General features: G+C 47.2%; 1 protein-coding gene across 1 annotated transcript in view; it reads right to left on the minus strand.

Moving 5' to 3' along the window:
* Window positions 1-1,276: 1,276 nt before the first annotated feature.
* LOC147104934 (leucine-rich repeat-containing protein 75B-like) overlaps window positions 1,277-19,801 on the minus strand; it is a 116,834-nt gene continuing 98,309 nt past the window's right edge. Inside the window, exon 3 of the mRNA XM_085962197.1 lies at window positions 1,277-7,688. Coding sequence (XP_085818323.1) covers window positions 7,148-7,688 — 541 coding nt within the window. The 3' untranslated portion in view covers window positions 1,277-7,147. The remainder of the gene's footprint in view (window positions 7,689-19,801) is intronic.

Below are 19,801 nucleotides of genomic sequence, written 5' to 3' on the forward strand. Positions count from 1 at the left end.
TAGAACACAGTAGGAGCAGAACAAGGCTACACGGCCCCTGGGCCCGCTCCACTACCCACAGGGCCATGACCATTCCGAACCCAGACTCATGTCCAATTTCCTGCCCGCTCCCCGTAACCCTTTATTCCCTTTACTTCTAGGAAACTATCTATTTCTGTTTTAAATTTATTTAATGATGTAGCTTCCACAGCTTTCTGGGGCAGCAAATTCCACAAACCTACCACCCTCTGAGTGAAGAAGTTTCTCCTCATCTCAGTTTTGAATGAGCAGCCCCTTATTTTAAGATTATGCCCCCTAGTTCTAGTTTCACCCATCATTGGGAACATCCTCACCGCATCCACCCGATCAAGCCCCTTCACAATCTTATATGTTTCAATAAGATCGCCTCTCATTCTTCTGAACTCCAATGAGTAGAGTCCCAATCTACTCAGCCTCTCCTCATATGACCACCCCCTCATCCCCGGGATTAACCGAGTGAACCTTCTTTGTACTGACTCGAGAGCAAGTATGTCTTTTCTTAAGTATGGACACCAAAACTGTATGCAGTATTCCAGGTGCGGCCTCACCAATACCTTGTACAACTGCAGCAATACCTCCCTGTTTTTATATTCCAACCCCCTAGCAATAAAAGCCAACATTCCATTGGCCTTCTTGATCACTTGCTGCACCTGCATACTAACTTTTTGAGTTTCGTGCACCAGGACCCCCAGATCCCTTTGTACTACAGTACTTTCCAGTTTCTTGCCATTAAGATAATAACTTGCTCTATGATTTTTCCTGCCAAAGTGCATAACCTCACACTTTCCAGTATTGTATTCCATCTGCCAAATCTCTGCCCACTTACTTAGCCTGTCTATGTCCCTTTGCAGGTTTTTTATGTCCTCCTCACTCACTACTTTCCGTCCCATCTTTGTATCATCTGCAAACTTTGATATGTTACACTCGGTCCCCTCCTCCAAATCGTTAATGTAGATTGTAAAAAGTTGGGGACCCAGCACTGACCCCTGCGGAATATACAGGAAAATGTGACACTTCTTCATCTGTCTGACCTTGTGGTGCGGTTTCTTGCTCAGGTACTGCCTCTGTCTTGAGACTTCGCTTGCTGCAGAATGGCTGTCAAGAGACTCTGCCAGAGCCCTCGCACCAGATATGTGATCTCACTCCAATAACTGGTCTCCATTAACACTCCTCAATAATCTCAAGCACCAATTTCTGTTCTCCATGAGTATTCCTCAGTAATCTCTAACCCCAATTAAATGGAACTAACTGCAGAAAATATCATATCCAAACCATTTATTGAAGAACATAGAAACACAGCAACACGTTTATTACATTAATATTGACACAGACTCTGCTTACGTCAGTCCAGGCTCCCTACCGTGTAACAATGGCTGATGGATTCCAGTTATATCACAGCAAAGAAGTGATCTTTCTTTAGTTGATTTATGAAGTTTGCTTTACAGTGAATCCAGAGATGCTAACTGTCACAGCACTGTGCAGACTGGGGACGTTAGGCTGACAATCAACAATCAATGATAAAAGTAATTTGCTTCTCCAAATGTGAGAGAGAATTTTCAGAGTAAAATAAATCACAGCAGAGTATGGAGACCACAGAGCATAGATCAAGTTAATGAACAGATGTGTCGATCCCTCCCACTTTCCTCCAGTTCTCCTCTGAAGGGGCTGAGTCTGGGCAGTGTGCTGGTTCATGGCACAGCCAACCTCTGCTGTCTCAGGTAGTCATTCTCCATGTTCAAGCTCAATGAGTATCAGCAGGCTACTCAACCGTGGAAGCAGGGTTGCCAACGCTCCAGGATTGCCCTGGAGTCTCCAGGAATGAAAGATTAATCTCCTGGACACTGCCTCGAGCAACACCCGGGAGAAAAATCATAGGGGTATTTAAAAATAGCTTTTTTAATAACATTTTCTTTTAACACTTTATTAGTTATAAAAATATGGGGAAAGAAAAGGCTGTTTGACTGACAGTGAAGAATCATCCAATCGGATAATGAAGAGCCTGTTCGCTTTCCGATTGGCTGTGGGTAGGCGGGGCACCGCGAGGATTGACATGTTGGGTGACCAATGGGGGGAGTGTGGGGGCGGAGCTGTTGGAGGCAGGAGGTCATGTGATGCAACCTCCAGGAATACATCCCACCAGAGTTGGCAACACTACGTGGAAGTATCGTAGCCAAACCTGATTATATTTTCACCAGAGTTCCATCGGACACGGGCGCCAAGTGCCCCCGGACATTTCGCTGCTACGCTGACGTAACTTCGCCGGAAGTGTGTCGGAACCCCATCTACGGGCATAGGCAGGAATACCAACGTATTTCGACACATAGTCCGAGGGAATTCAGGGCCGCAATCTCTAATAGAAGTCAGTGGGTAGCAGCCTGGAACGCAACCCTGGCTAACTGAGTCCCAATTAACCCAGGGGTGCTGGTGACAGTTGCAGCCCACCTGCAGAGATCAGGTAGCTCAACACAGGCCAGGGATCAACTCTAGCGCCTTCTTGGGTCTGTGCGGATCAGTAACGCATTCAACACTTGATTCACCAACCGAGCGATTGAGGGAGCTACAACTAGACTTACAACACATCCTGGTTCCCACTGCGCTCCTATTAACAGAGGGGCCCGAGAGGGAATGGAGAACAAGGGCAGATTTCCCTTGTACAGCAGAGGATTGGCTGGGCAGATGCGAACAGAGATAGTCATAGAGTCATAGAGTTATACAGCACAGAAAGAGGCCCTTCGGCCCATCGCGTCCGCGCCGGCCATCAAGCCCTGTCTAATAGATCGGGTCCTGTGGATTGCACAGCTGTGATGGAGCCCATCGGTCTTCAGTCATATTAAATGAATGGTTGGAAAGTTGGGCAGAGATATTACTGGTTTGTTTAGTGTACAACGTACTTCAGTGGTTCATCTGTGCCGTCTCTGGGAATTCCAGCATCCATGGAACAGCATGCTACTGAAGTGGAGGTAAGAGGGGTCAGTGGCCCGTTACTGGCAATGAAAGTCATATTATGATCCACTAAAGCACAGCTCAGGACCGCCATTGTTACACAATGTCCTGCCACAGCTCTGCCTAGTGTGGTGGAACAGGAACATGACAGTAAATCACCATACGAATAGTAGAATAACGTGCCAGAATCTGGGGAAATAACTGAAAACACCGGTTCATTCCGAGACCAGCAGAAGGTTTTTAACTAGAACAGTCACTTCCTCATTTGTATATTTGGTATTTCACTCCTCGTTCTTCTCACACACCAGCCCCAGCCTGGCTGTGGGTACAAGGGGCCGACTTCTCGGCTCTGGAACTTGTGCACCGGGGAGGCCGGAGCCCTGATGGCTCTCTGACTCCTCCTTTCTTTTCTAAATGTTGCAGCCAGCACAATATAACAATGTTAAAGAGATGGCGTCGGGGACAGAGCTTACGATTAATGTTGAAGCCGTTAAGTGGATAGAAAGGACCCATTTCCCTTAGTAGAGGGGTCAAAGACCAGGGGGCACAGATTTAAAGTAATTGGTGGAAGGTTTAGAGGAGATTTGAGGGGAAATTTCTTCACCCAGAGGGTTGTGGGGGTCTGGAACTCACTGCCTGAAAGGGTGGTAGAGGCAGGAACCCTAACCACATTTAAAAAGTACTTGGATGTGCACTTGGGATGCTGTAACCTGCAGGGCTACGGACCGAGAGCTGGGAAGTGGGATTAGGCTGGAGAGCTCTTTGTCGGCCGGCGCGGACAAGATGGGCCGAAATGGCCTCCTTCCGTGCTGTAACTTTCTATGATTCTATGAACTACTGAGTTGCTTTTCTACAGCGCCTTTCACAACGTCAGGATGTCCCAAAGTGCTTCACAGCCAATGAAGTACTTTTTGAAGTGTAGTCACTGTTGTAATGTGGGAAATGCGGCACCCAATTTTCACACAGCAAGCTCCCACAAACAGCAATGAGACAATGACCAGATAATCTGCTTTAGTGATGTTGGTTGAGGGATAAATATTGGCCAGGACACTGGGGAGAACTCCCCTGCTCTTCTTCAAATAGTGCCATGGGATCTTTTACATCCACCTGAGAGAGCAGACTGGGCCTCAGTTTAACATCTCATCTGAAAGATGGCTCCTCTGACAGTGTGGCATTCACTCAGTGCTGCACTGATAAGGACAGGTGGGACCGATCTATGAGAAGGGCCATTTCGGTTAAGAAGGCAAATGGTATGTTGGCCTTCGTAGCAAGAGGGTTCGAGTACAGGAACAAGGATGTCTTGCTCCAGTTGTACAGGGCCTTGGTGAGACCGCACCTTGAGTATTGTGTGCAGTTTTGGTCGCCTTATCTGAGGAAGGATGTTCTTGCCATGGAAGGAGTGCAGCGAAGATTCACCAGGCTGATACCTGGGATGGCAGGAATGACGTATGAGGAGAGATTGTGTCGATTGGGCTTATACTCACTGGAGTTTAGAAGATTGAGAGGGGATCTCATTGAAACCTATAAAATTCTGTCAGGCCTGGACAGACTAGATGCAGGAAGGATGTTTCTGATGGCCGGGGAGTCCAGAACCAGGGGTCATAGTCTAAGGATAAGGGGTAAGCCATTTAGGACTGAAATGAGGAGGAATTTCTTCACCCAGAGAGTGGTGAACCTGTGGAATTCTCTGCCAGAGGGCGGTGGAGGCCAGTTCATTAAATATATTCAAGGAAGAGTTGGATATATTTCTTGAGGCTAAAGGGATCAAGGGATATGGGGAGAAGGCAGGGACAGGGTACTGAATTTGGATGATCAGCCATGATCTCATTAAATGGCGGAGCAGGCTCGAAGGGCCGAATGGCCTACTCCTGCTCCTATCTTCTATGTTTCTATGTTTCCTGTTCATGTAAACTCTGTTGTTTTAAGCTAGAAGGAGACGGAATTGGACTTTATGGGTGGGGCAGGGGATAAGGACATAGGAACAGGAGGAGGCCATTCAGCCCCTCGGGCCTGCTCCACCATTCAATTAGATCTTGGCTGCTTTGTACATCAATTCCATTCTCCTGCCTTTGCTCCGTATTCTTTGATACACTTACCCAACAAAAATCTATCATTGCAGGATAACATTCCTTCCTTTCCCAGACAGTCAGCCACCTCCCAAGGTGCAACGCGTGGCCACCTTTGCTCAAGGTTTGTTACACTTCTGCTGGGTTTTATTGCAAGCCCCAGTTTCACTCTGACAGAATTTGGAGGTAACTTTCTACGATGTAGGATTTCCGACACGGAGCTTTGTGTGGCAATAGCAGGAGTTGTGGGCCCTGGATTAGTTCAAGTGCCACTCCAGAGACTTGAGCCCATAATCCAGGCTGACAATCCAGTGCAGTGCTGAGGGAGCGCTGCACTGTCCGAGGTGCCTCTTTCGGAATGAAACGTTAAACCGAGGCCCCGTCTGCCCTCTCGGGTGGATGTAAAAGATCCCACGGCCACTATTCAGAGAAGAGCGGGGGAGTTCTCCCCGGTGTCCCGGCTAATGTCAACACGCTGGATTTGCGGCACTCACAATTTTTGGCCGTCCTGACCCCCCCCCCCCCCCCCGCTCCAATTACTGTCGTGAGGAGCTCAGTGTCGGGAGCCCACAATCATACAGCTGACCCTTGAGCTTTCAAACCTAAACTTTAAAAAAAGGATAATTGCGCACACACCCACAATTGAAAACGGGGAAACAAAATAACAAGCAAACAAATTCTCAAACAGCACAGTTAGGAGGAAAGGAGAGCTGGAACCACCGCACTCTGCACTCGCGCAGTGGTGCACATGTCACAGAGCCGTGTGCCTTCACAAGTGGTGCATTATATATTGCATTGAATGGGAGGTTTACGGATGTGACGGCGTTGGGTTGGCCAGAACACACAAGTCATTTTACATCTGGAGGAAAAGCAACAAGCTGCAGACGCTGGAAATCTGAAACAGGGAAGAGAGAGTCCTGGAAACACTCAGCAGGTTAAGTCAGCGTCCGTGCAGAGCGCGGAGGAGTTAGCGTTTCACACATCAAGCTCTTCTTCAGCAGAACTGGAAGAGATTACAGATGCATTCATTGAAATGTATAAAATTCTGACCGGGCTAGACAGACTGGATGCAGGGAGGATGTTTCCCCTGGCTGGGGGGTCTAGAACGAGGGGGTCACAGTCTCAGGATACGGGGTTGGACATTTAGGACTGAGATGAGGAGAAATTTCTCCACTCAGAGGGTGGTGAACCTGTGGAATTCTCTACCACAGAAGGCTGTGGAGGCCAAGTCACTGAATATATTTAAGGAGATAGATAGATTTTTAGACACAAAAGGCATCAAGGGGTATGGGGAGAGAGCGGGAATATGGTATTGAGATAGAGGGTCAGCCATGATCATATTGAATGGCGGAGCAGGCTCGAAGGGCCGAATGGCCTCCTCCTGCTCCTATTTTTCTATGTTTCTATACATGGCATTTAAATAGGAACAGGACAAAGGGAAGAGGAAAACACACACACGGATAAATACACATACATGCACACACACAAAAGTAGTTCACGTCTGACTGGGCCTTGATGTCTTCGCAGTGAGTCTCAGTGAATTCTACGAGATAATGTTTAGATATTCTGGAAGAGGGTGTTCCTCCAGCCACGTGACAGTTTTACACTACACAATCCACGGAGTCAACTTTATATTTCTTTAGTTCTGTGATTACCAAGACACACACACACACACACATAGGTTGCCTGGACAAGGCCCAGAGGGAAGCAGCTTCCTGCTTAAATTCTTGCCCTACTTATGTTCAGTGATTGCCACTCCAGCACACCTCGTGTCTTTGCTTTCTCAGCCCTTGGGCAGATTTTGCATCAAAGTCGAATTTTGTTTCTTTTCTTAAATGAGCTGATGCGATTAGCCAATAAGGAAGGAGTTTCTTCAGCTTCATCTTCCAATGAAACCCTGCCTTGCTCGAAGGTGCACCATCGGTTACATGGTAAGTCATTCACTCCCGGGCAATTTGATGGGAATTATGGGTGCTTTGATGGGACAGGCTTTCAAATAATGGCGGTTCGGTTGGCCAAGGTGGTTAACAACTGGCTGAAGCTTAAACCAGCTTCAGCGCCCTTCTTTGCTGAATGTATTTCTCCAAGCTCAAACCTCTCATTAACACACTTGCAGCCAATCACCTCTGACAGTATCCCTGTGCGCCAATTTCCCTCTGTAGAGTGGGCCAAGGGCTATCTTCTTCCTCTTCTGATTGGCTGACCTCCTCCTCCCGCTCCATCTCTTGGTCACAGGGCTGGCCCTCTGTGTACTCCTGGATGGTGGGCAGTGCCCCCTGCAGGCTGCAGCGCCGGCGCAGCCCCACCAGCAGAGGCTGGGGCATGGAGCAGATGTCTGCGTTGTTTCCGAGGTCGATCCAGGACAGCGCTGGATACTTGTTTGGCTCCTTCATCATCTCAGTCATGTCCTTGAGAATGAGCCTGGTCAGGCGGTTTCCGTTCAGCGCCAGGTTGGTGAGTTTTGGAAGGGCTGACAGGAAGGGTAACAGAAGGCGCAGGCCATCGTCTGCCAGCTCAGTGAAGCTCAGGTCGATGGAGGTCAGGTGGTCTCCGTTAAGCTGTAAGTAGTACGCTACACGGTGAATGTCCCTGGGAGAGAGTGACATTCCCGATAGATCCAGGGAGTCATTCACGAGTTTCTTCTGCAATGTAGCTTTTAAGCTAGAAAGAAAGATAAATAAATAGGTTATTTCAATCATCGTTCCTTGTTACTGACCTGTCATTTCCAACACCCTGCACTAAACTTGGCCTGCACAGGCCTATGAAGGGATTATAGCCCATCCTCTATCTATAACATGAACCTTGGACCGGGAGAGCAATGAGTCCAAATTCAAAGTCATTTGTGTTTTACTGCATCCAAAATATCGTATGTTAAGGCCAAGTCGGTGAGTCGGATGACAAGTGAGGGATTCGTACCTAAGCACCAGCTACACCTGCGGAAATCAGATATGTGCTGGAGGAGACAGGCACAGACCAACCCCATTCTTACTAGACGGTCAGGAACCAGGGGTATTTATTTACAGGCAGAGCCGAGGAAGTGCACAGGCATACAGTATACCCCCGATCACTGGGGCTGGTCTCTGTCTGACTTCTGCAGTCAGTCAATTGCATTTACATTAGACCCTTATTGTGCCAAATTTAGATTTGATCCCCCATGTTGATCAGAACAGATCCAAGCTGCAACAGTGCAGATTGGAACTTTGCCCCAATGATTACCACAATCGAGCCCTTTAATTGGCAATTTCAATTCCCTCTCCCCTCGTTTCAGATTTCTACCGTGAAACACTGAAGATGGAAATCACCAACCAGTACCAGTAAAACCAGCAACCCTATTGGGAATGCCAATCAGTACCAGTAAAACCAGCAACCCTATTGGGAATGCCAATCAGTACCAGTAAAACCAGCAACCTTACTGGGAATGCCAATCAGTACGAGTAATACCAGCAACCCTACTGGGAATGCCAATCAGTACGAGTAATACCAGCAACCCTATTGGGAATGCCAATCAGTACCAGTAAAACCAGCAACCCTATTGGGAATGCCAATCAGTACCAGTAAAACCAGCAACCCTATTGGGAATGCCAATCAGTACCAGTAAAACCAGCAACCTTACTGGGAATGCCAATCAGTACGAGTAATACCAGCAACCCTATTGGGAATGCCAATCAGTACCAGTAAAAAGCAACTTGAACCAGTTAATCTGCTGACATGGAGTTTAATTGGTCACATAATTACATGACGTAGGCAGTTGGGTAGAATTGTGGGTCAGATCATTGGCCTTTCACCCCGGGACATAGCTGAGGTCCTGCCCAGATTGATGGGATAAGTTTAACCTGTGGGCTGTCCAACACAAGTCCTAGTGTCACACTTCAAAGCTGCCCATAACTTGGCATCAAATTGTCAATCTCACTCCGAGAGGCCACAGGATGTCCGACTGGTGCAGTAAGGAAGGGAGGGTCTTCAGGCGTTGAGGTTATAATACATTGTTAGTGCACAGAAAGAGCTTTCCTCTAAACTTTAGCCATGGCTATGATTATAACTTGCTAAGTGGTCAGTTCCCCAGCACTATTGTACTGTTGATGAGTACCAACTAGTAAACAAAAATGAACATGCCCAATATACACAATCGCTTCCCATAATCCAATCCCTCCATCCCCTCAATCATTCTGGTTGCTCTCTTCTGTATCTTTTCAATAGCTGCAATATCCTTTTTGTTCTGTGGTGACCAGAACTGTACACAATGGCCCAGAAATTCGGGTCTTCTCGGGTGACTACGCACTGGGTACTCACCTGTAAGCCCAATGGAAATGCCGGTTTCGTGCATTCACTGCGCATGCGCGGGAAACCAGAACTTCCGTTCCCTTGAAAGAAGGGGTTGACAGGTGGAACGTGTGCGCAGGAGAGGCAGCGCGTGCGCATCGAACTTACGTTTTTTTCCCAGGTTTCTCCGGGAGGGTAAGTCTCCAGGAGTTACACATATAAAAAGCAGGCGCAAGGCCTGCTTGTAACAAGGTAAGTGGTGAATTAATTAAAATTAAAACATTTTTTCCACAGGTTTATTATTTTTAAATACTTTAAAGAAAGGTAAATTTATTTTTAGCCCCTTTAGAAAATGTAATTAATTTTTTCAAAAATTTAAATTATTGTTTAAAATAGTTATTTTAAAAATGTGATGTTTAAAAAAAAAAATATTTGAAGTTTTAGTGATGTTTTGGGGCTTATAGTATTTATAGGTTTGACAGGTCTTCCTGTCAAACTTATGAATGAAGCATTCCCTGCTACCATTGGCTCTCCATGGCCCACGTGATCCCATGCTAAGCCATTTCAGTAGGCAGTTAAGAGACAACCACATTGCTGTGGGTCTGGAGTCACATATAGGCCAGACTTTGTGTGTAGAATTGTTTCCTAATTTCATTCCTGAAAGGTCTGGCTCTAATTTTTAGACTATGTCCCCTTGTCCTAGACTCCCCAACCAGCGGATATAGTTTCTCTTGATCTACCCTATCAGTTCCCCGTAATATCTTGAAAACTTCGATCAAATCACACCTTAACCTTCTAAATTCCAGGGAATACAGCCCTAGTTTATGTAATCTCTCCTCGTAATTTAACCCTTGGAGTTCGGGTATCATTCTGGTAAACCTTCGCTGCGCTCCCTCCAAGGCCAATATAGCCTTCCTAAGGTGTGGTGCCCAGAACTGCTCCCAGTGCTCCAGGTGTGGTCTAACCAGGGCTTTGTACAGCTGCAGCATAACTTCTACCCCTTGTATTCTAGTCCTCTCGATATAAAGGCCAGCATTCCATTAGCCTTTCTGATTATTTTCTGTACCTGTTCCTGACCTTTTAATGATCTGTGTACCTGGACCCCCCCCCCCCCCACAAGTCTCTTTGGACCTCCACTGTTTTTAGCCTTTCACCATTTAGAAAGTACCCTGTTCTATCCTTTTTAGGTCAAAAGTGGATGACCTCACATTTGCCTACATTGAAATCCATTTGCCACAGTTTTGCCCATTCATTTAATCTATTAATATCTCTCTTTGTAATTTTATGCTTTCATCTACCCTGCTTACAATGCCACCTATCTTTGTGTCATCAGCAAATTTGGATATGTGGCTTTCTATCCTATCATCTAAATTGTTAATAAATGCTGTGAATGGTTAAGGCCTTAACACAGATCCCTGCTGGACACCACTAGTCACCTCCTGCCAGTTTGAGTGCCTACCCATTATCCCTACTCCCTGTTTCCTGCCACTCAGCCAATTTCCTAACCAGGTCAATAATTTGCCCTCAATTCCGTGGGCTTCAACTTTAGCTAACAGTCTCTTATGTGGGACTTTATAGATTGCCTTCTGGAAGTTCATATAAATAACAGCCATTGGCAATTCCCTGTCCACTACTTTAGTCACCTCTTCAAAAAATTCAATCAGGTTTGTCAGGCATGACCTGCCTTTCACAAATCCATGCTGACTCTCACTGATCAACTGAAAATTTTCGAGGTTCAGTCACCCTATCCTTAATTATAGAGTCTAGCAATTTCCCGACAACAGATGTTAGGCTAACTATAATTCCTTGGCTTCCCTCTCTCTGCATTTTTAAATAGCGGAGTGACGTGCGCAATTTTCCAATCTAAAGGAACAGTTCCTGAATCGAGAGAACCTGTCTGCCCAATTCGCAAGTATATTCAAATCCTCCTGTAGCTTATCCTGTTCAGCTTTGCAGTCTGTCACCTTCATTAGCTTTGTATCATCTGCAAATTTAGCCACTGCATTTGTGACTCCTAGCTCCAGATCATTTATAAAGATATTAAACAAAAAAGAGGTCCCAAAACAGACTCCTATGGGATCCCACTGGGAACATTCTCCCAGACTGATGACGATCCCGATACCATTACACTCCGGGTTCTATCAGTCAACCAATTACCGATCCATTGTCAAATATTTCCACCGATTCCCACTTTATTTTCAGTGCCAGCCTCTCCAGAAGAACTTGCTGAAATCCAAGTACACCACATCCACTGCCTTACTCCTATCAAGCTCCATTGCCACACTCGCCTCCGAGTCAGAAGGTTGTGGGTTCAAGTCCCACTCCAGGGACCTGAACACATAAATCCAGGCTGAAACTCCGGTGCAGTGCTGAGGGAGTGCCGCACTGTCGAAGGTGCTGTCTTTTGGATGAGACGTTAAACCGAGGCCCCGTCTGCTCTCTCAGGTGGACGTAAAATATCCCGTGGCACTATTTCGAAGAAGAGCAGGGGAGTTATCCCCGGCGTCCTGGCCAATATTTATCCCTCAACCAACATAACAAAAAACAGATTATCTGGTCATTATCACATTGCTGTTTGTGGGAGCTTGCTGTGCGCAAATTGGCTGCCGCGTTTCCCACATTACAACAGTGATTATACTTCAAAAGTACTCCGTTGGCTGTAAAGCACTTTGAGACGTCTGGTGGTTGTGAAAGGCGCTGTAGAAATGCAAGTCTTTCTTTTGTAATAAGGATTTCAATAACTTTACCCACAATGGACGTTAAACGCGCTGGTCGGTAATTTCTCCGGTCACGTTTGCCTCCCTGTTTATAAACAGGAGCAACATCTGCCTTTCCCCAGTATTCACTGATTTCTGGAATATTGAGTTCCATCTTCAAATCTCAGTGGCAGTGCCAGCACCTCACACTGCTTCGAGACCCTTACCCAAATAGCCCACCACCACTCCATCAGTCTCCAAACCTCTTCTGTTGGTGTGACCTGCAGGTACTGGGAGCTGGTGGTAGCAGTCAGAATAAAGGAGCCATTCTGCACAGGTGCCCGTCTCTGCTGACTGAGTTCTGGCCGCTGGCACTCCCAGTAACAGAGGTGATGCAAATGTCGGCGGTTCAACATCAGTACACAGCAAACCCCCCACTCAGGGAGGCAGTCTCACACATTCACAACCTGCACAGGCACCTCCGTGTACCAGTCAGTCCCAGGCAGAAGGCCAAATGACTGTGGCTGTGTGTAGACATGCTTCTTCAGGAGCACCTTCACTAACCTGATGCCCAGTTGGAAACAGGAGGACTGAGATTGGCAATCTTCTGGTAAAGGTGAGAAACCTACATTTCTTCAAATTAAAACAATCATTTTTTGTAATTCATGAGATGGGTGGTGGGTAATGAGTTATAACAGTGAAGTCAGACAATGGTGACAGGGTAACACATGGGCCGGAGTGTGTCCCACAAGATAAAAGAGGCTTATGACAATTGTACGGTTTATAATACTGTAGAGAACCAAGCTGAATATAGAAAGTACAGAGGAGATCTAAAAAAGGGAATAAGAGGCTCAAAGAGAGAGTCTGAGAATAGATTAGCGACTAACATGAAAGTCTTTTATAAACACAAGTAGTGAAAGGGGTAGTCAGAGGAAGGGTGGAGCCGATTAGGGACCAAAAAGGAGATCTTCTTGTGGAGGCAGAGGGCATGACTGAGGTACTAAATGAGGACTTTGCATCTGTCTTCACTGGAGAAGAGGATGCTGCAATGTCACAGGGAGGAGGCAGTAGTGATATTGGATCGGAGAAAAATAGATAAAGAGGAGGTTCTTAAAAGGTTGGCAGTCCTTAAAGTAGAAAAGTCCCCTGGTCCGGATGGGATGCATCCTCGGTTACTGAGAATCTTCCAATCCTCCTTGGATACGGGAGTGGTGGCAGAGGACTGGAGGATTGCAAATGTTACACCCTGTTCAAAAAAGGGGAGGGGGATGAACCTGGCAACTACAGGCCAATCAGTCTAACAGCGGTGGTGGGTGGGGAAACTTTGAGAGACAATAATCCAGGTCAAAATTAATTAGTATTTGGAAAACTATGGGCAAATAAATGAAAATCAGCATGGATTGGTTAAAGGCAAACTGTGTTTTACTAACTTGATCGAGTTTTTTGATGAAGTAATGGAGAGGGTTGATGAGGGCAGTGTGGTTGATAAAATTAAATTCTGACAGGACTGGACAGACTAGATGCAGGAAGGATGTTCCCGATGGCGGGGGAGTCCAGAACCAGGGGTCACAGCCTAAAGATAAGGGGTAAGCCATTTAGGACAGAGATGAGGAGGAATTTCTTCACCCAGAGAGTGGTGAGCCTGTGGAATTCTCTACCACAGAAGGCAGTAGAGGCCAATTCATTAAATATATTCAAGAAGGTGTTGGGTATATTTCTTAAGGCTAAAGGGAGCAAGGGATATGGGGAGAAGGCAGGGGCAGGGTACTGAATTTGGATGATCAGCCATAATCTCATTGAATGGCGGAGCGGGCTCGAGGGGCCGAATGGCCTACTCCTGCTCCTATCTTCTATGTTTCTATGATATTGTGTATATGGACTTTCAAAAGGCGTTTGACAAAGTCCCACATAATAGACTTGTTAGCAAAATTAAAGCCCACAGGATTAAAGGGACAGTGACAGCATGGATACAAAACTGGCTACGGGACAGAAAGCAGAGCGTAGCGGTGAACGGTTCTTTATCAGACTGGAGGGAAGTGTACAACCCAGGGGTTGGTATTAGGACCACTGCTCTTGTTGATATATATTAATAACCTGGACTTGTGTATACAGGGCATAATTTCAAAGTTTGCAGATGACACGAACTGTAGTAAACAGTGAGGCGGATAGTAACAGAATTCAGGAGGACATAGACAGACTGGTAAAATGGGCAGACACATGGCCAATTAAATTTAATGTAGAGAAGTGTGATGTGATACATCTTGGTAGGAAGAATGGGAACGGTAGCAGAGTGGTCATGTCACTGGACTAGTAATCCAGAGGCCTGAACTAATGATCCAGACACGTGAGTTCAAATCCCACCACGGCAGCTGGGAATTTAAATTCAGTTAATTAAATAAATCTGGAATAAAAAGCTAGCATCAGTAATCTTCTTCTTCTTCTTAGGCAGTCCCTCGGAACCGAGGATGACTTGCTTCCACACTAAAAATGAGTTCTCAGGTGACTGATGAGTCCAATGCGGGACCTACAGTCTCTGTCACAGGTGGGGCAGACAGTGGTTGAAGGGGCGGGCGGGTGGGTTGACCTGTGCTTGGCTTCCGCTTGCTCCCGGCGAAGAGACTCGAGGTGTTCGGCGCCTTCCCGATGCTTCTCCTCCACTTTGTGTGGTCTTGGGCCCGGGATTCCCAGGTGTCGGTGGGGATGTTACACTTTTTCAAGGAGGCTTTGAGGGTGTCCTTGAAGCATTTCCTCTTTCCACCTGGGGCTCTCTTGCCATGCCGGAGCTCCGAGTAGAGCGCTTGTTTTGGGAGTCTCGTATCGGACATGCAGACAATGTGACCCGTCCATCGGAGCTGATCGAGCGTGGTCAAAGCTTCGATGCTGGGGATGTTGGCCTGAGCAAAAACACTGACGTTGGTGCGCCTGTCCTGCCAATGGATTTGCAGGATCTTGCGGAGGCAGCGTTGGTGGTCCCTCTCCAGCGCTTTGAGGTGCCTGCTGTACATGGTCCATGTCTCTGAGGCATACAGCAGGGGGGGTATCACTGCTGCTCTGCAGACCACGAGCTTGGTGCTGGTAATGGTAACCATGGTAATGGTAACCATGAAACTATTGGATTGTCGTAAAAATCCATTTGGTTCACGAATGTCCTTTAGAACATAAGAACATAAGTAGTAAGAGCAGGAGCAGGCCACACGGCCCTTCGAGCCTGCTCCACCATTCAATAAGATCATGGCTGATCATCGACCTCAACTCCACTTTCCCGCCCGATCTCCATATCACTTGATTCCCCTAGAGTCCAAAAATCGATCAATCTCAGCCTCGAATATACTCAAAGACTCAGCATCTACAGCGCTCTGGGGCAGTGAATTCCAAAGATTCACAACCCTCCGAGTGAAGAAATTCTTCCTCATTTAAGTCTTAAATGGCCAAGCCCCTTATCCTGAGACTATGCCCCCTAGTTCTAGACACTCCAGCCAGGGGAAACAGCCTGTCTGCATCGACCCTGTCAACCCCCTTCAGAATCTTGTATGTTCAATGAGATCACCTCTCATTCTTCTAAACTCGAGAGAGTATCGGCCCATTCTACACAATCTCTCATCCTAGGACAACCCTCTCATCCGAGGAATCAATCTAGTGAACCTTCGTTGCACCGCCTCCAAGGCAAGTATATCCTTCCTTAGATAAGGAGACCAAACCTGTGCCCAGTACTCCAGGTGTGGTCTCGCCAAGGCCCTGTACAATTGTAGCAAGACTTCCTTACTCTTATACTCCAACCCCCTTGCAATAAAGGCCAACATGCCATTTGCCTTCCTTATTGCTCGCTGTACCTGCATGCTAGCTTTCTGTGTTTCTTGCATGAGGACACCCAAATCTCTCCGAACATCAACATTTGAAAGTTTCTCACCATTTAAAAAATATTCTGTTTTTCTATTCTTCCTACCAAAGTGAATAACCTCACATTTCCCCACATTATACTCCATCTGCCACCTTACTGCCCACTCACTCAGTCTATCTATATCCCTTTGCAGACTCTGTGTTCTCCTCACAGCTTACTGTCCCACCTCGCTTTGTATCATCAGCAAACTTGGATTCATTATCGGTCCCTTCATCTAGGTCATTAATATAGATTCTTCTTATGTTCTTATAGCTGAGGCTCAAGCACTGATCTGTGCGGTATCCCACTAGTTACAGCCTGCCAACCTGAAAAAGATCCGTTTATCCCTACTGTCTGTTTTCTGTTCGCTAACCAATCCTCTGTCCATGCTACTATATTACCCGCAACCCCATGAGCCCTAATCTTGTGTAATAACCTTATCGAATGCTTTTTGGAAATCCAAATATATGACATCCACTGGTTCCCCTTTATCTACCCTGCTAGTTACATCCTCAAAAAACTCTAATACATTTGTCAAACACGATTTCCCTTTCATAAAACCATGTTGACTCTGCCTAATCATGTTATGATTTTCTCAGTGCCCCGATACCACTTCCTTAACAATGGATTCCAGCATTTTCCCGACGACTGAGGTCAGGCTAACTGGCCTGTAGTTCCCCGTTTTTTCTCTCCCTCCTTTCTTGAATAGTGGTGTTACATTTGCGACCTTCCAATCTGCTGGGACAATTCCAGAGTCTAGGGAATTTTGGACGATCAAAACCACTATCCACTATCTCTTCAGCCACCTCTTTTAGAACCCTAGGATGTAGGCCGTCAGGTTCAGGCAATTTGTCAGCTTTTAGTCCCATTAGTTTCTCTAGTACTTTTTCTCTACTGATATTAATTACGTTAAGTTCCTCACCCTCGTTAGACCGTTTAGGGAAGGAAATTTGCCGTCCTTACCTGGTCTGGCTCCAGACCCATAGTAATATGGTTGACTCTTAACTGCCCTCTGAAATGGTGCAGCAAGCCACTAAATTGTACACAACCGCTAGAAAGAATAAGAATAAAACCGGACGGACCACCCGGCATCGACCTCAGCACCGCCTACGGACACGGCAATGGCACACCCAGCCCAGTCGACCCAGCAAAGTTCTCCTCACCAACATCTGGGGACTTGTGCCAAAATTGGGAGAGCTGTCCCACAGACGAGTCAAGCAACAGTCTGACAGTCATACTCACAGAATCATACCTTTCAGCCAATGTCCCAAGCTCCTCCATTACCATCCCTGGGTATGTCCTGTCCCACCAGCAGGACAGACCCACCAGGGGTGGCGGCACAGTGGTATACAGTCGGGAAGGAGTGGCCCTGGGAGTCCTCAACATTGACTCCGGACCCCATGAAGTCTCATGGCTTCAGGTCAAGCATGGGCAAGGAAGCCTCCTGCTGATTACCACCTACCGCCCTCCCTCAGCTGATGAATCAGTTCTCCTCCATGTTGAACACCACTTGGAAGAAGCACTGAGAGTAGCAAGGGCACAGAATGTACTCTGGGTGGGGAACTTCAATGTACATAACCAAGAGTGGCTCGGTAGCACCACTACTGACCGAGCTGGCCGAGTCCTGAAGGACATAGCTGCCAGTCTGGGCCTGCGACAGGTGGTGAGAGAACCAACACGAGGGAAAAACCTACTTGACCTTGTTCTCACCAATCTACCTGTCGCAGATGCATCTGTTCATGACAGTATTGGTAGCAGTGATCACCACACAGTCATTGTGGAGACAAAGTCCCGTCTTCACACTGAGGACACCCTCCATCGTGTTGTGTGGCACTACCACTGTGCTAAATGGGATAGATTCAGAACAGATTTAGCAGCTCAAAACAGGGCATCCATGAGGCGCAGTGGGCCATCAGCAGCAGAACTGTATTCCACCACAATCTGTAACCTCATGGCCCGGCAGATCCCTCACTCTACCATTACCACCAAGCCAGGGGACCAACCCTGGTTCAATAAGGAGTGTAGAAGAGCATGCCAGGAGCAGCACCAGGCGTACCTAAAAATGAGGTGCCGACCTGGTGAAGCTGCAACACAGACTAGTCATGCATGCTAAACAGTGGAAGCAGCATGCTATAAACAGAGCTAAGCGATCCCACAACCAACGGATCAGATCAAAGCTCTGCAGTCCTGCCACATCCAGTCGTGAATGGTGGTGGACCATTAAACAACTAACGGGAGGAGGAGGCTCCATGAATATCTCCATCCTCAATGATGGTGGAGCCCAGCATGAGTGCAAAAGACAAGGCTGAAGAGTTTGCAACCATCTTCAGCCAGAAGTGCCGAGTGGATGATCCATACCGGCCTCCTCCTGTGGTCCCCACCATCACAGAAGCCAGTCTTCAGCCAATTCTATTCACTCCACGTGATATCAAGAAACAGCTGAGCGTACTGGATACAGCAAAGGCTATGGGCCCCGACAACATCCCGGCTATCGTGCTGAAGACTTGTGCTCCAGAACTGGCCGTGCCTCTAGCCAAGCTGTTTCAGTACAGCTACAACACTGGCATCTACCTGACAATGTGGAAAACTGCCCAGTTATACCCTGTCCACAAATCCAATCTGGCCAATTATCGCCCCATAAGCCTACTCTCAATCATCAGCAAAGTGCTATCAAGTGGCACTTCCTCACCAATAACCTGCTCACTGATGCCCAGTTTGGGTTCCGCCAAGACCACTCGGCTCCCGACCTCATTACAGCCTTGGTCCAAACATAGACAAAGGAGCTGAATTCCAGAGGTGAGGTGAGAGTGACTGCCCTTGACATCAAGGCAGCATTTGACCGAGTGTGGCATCAAGGAGCCCGAGTGAAACAGAAGTCAATGGGAATCAGGGGGAGGGGAAACACTCCACTGGCTGGAGTCATACCTAACACAAAGGAAGATGGTTGTGGTGGTTGAAGATCAATCATCACAGCCGCAGGACATCGCTGCAGGAGTTCCTCAGGATAGTGACCTAGGCCCAACCATCTTCAGCTGCTTCATCAATGACCTTCCCTCCAACATAAGGTCAGAAATGGGATGTTTGCTGATGACTGCACAGTGTTCAGTGCCATTCACAACTCCTCACATAATGAAGCAGTCCATGCCCGCATGCAACAAGACCTGGACAACGTTCAAGCTTGGGCTGATAAGTGGCAGGTAACATTCGCGTCACAGAAGTGCCAGGCAATGACTATCTCCAACAAGCGAGAGTCTAACCACCTCCCCTTGACATTCAACGGCATTACCATTGCCGAATCCCCCACCATCAACATCCTGGGGGGGGGGTCACCATTGACCAGAAACTTAACTGGACCAGCCACATAAATACTGTGGCAACAAGAGCAGGTCAAAAAGGCTGGGTATTCTGCGGCGAGTGTCTCACCTCCTGACTCCCCAAAGCCTTTCCACCATCTACAAGGCACAAGTCAGGAGTGTGATGGAATACTCTCCACTTGCCTGGGTGAGTGCCGCTCCAACATCCCCACATACTGCACATTCCTTAAAACCCAGCTCTTTCATCAGTGCTAATATGTCCTTTTGTGGCTCGGTGCCAAATTTTGTTTTATGATGCTTCCGTGAAGTGTCTTGGGACGTTTTACTACGTTAAAGGCACTATATAAATATACGTTGTTGTTGTTATTGGACAAGCACTGTAGGTACAAAGACAGGATTCCCTTTCCTTGAACATTACACCGGTTCACTATTGCATCGGATTTTGTATTAAATCAGCTGCCCAGTGGATGGTGACTGCAGTCAGGGTGTTGAGTCCTGGCTTCAATCTCAATGTGTTTGCTTTCTCTCAGTAATGTCTGCTTTCAGTATCTGTGGAAAGGCTTTCTTTGAGTGTTACATTGGCATGCTTGACGTGAGTTATGGGTGCCCGTCACCGCCCCCCGCCCC

The sequence above is a fragment of the Somniosus microcephalus genome, chromosome 19, assembly GCF_052327205.1.
Source record: "Somniosus microcephalus isolate GS21.2 chromosome 19, FLI_Smic_1.0, whole genome shotgun sequence".
Classification (NCBI taxonomy): domain Eukaryota; kingdom Metazoa; phylum Chordata; class Chondrichthyes; order Squaliformes; family Somniosidae; genus Somniosus; species Somniosus microcephalus.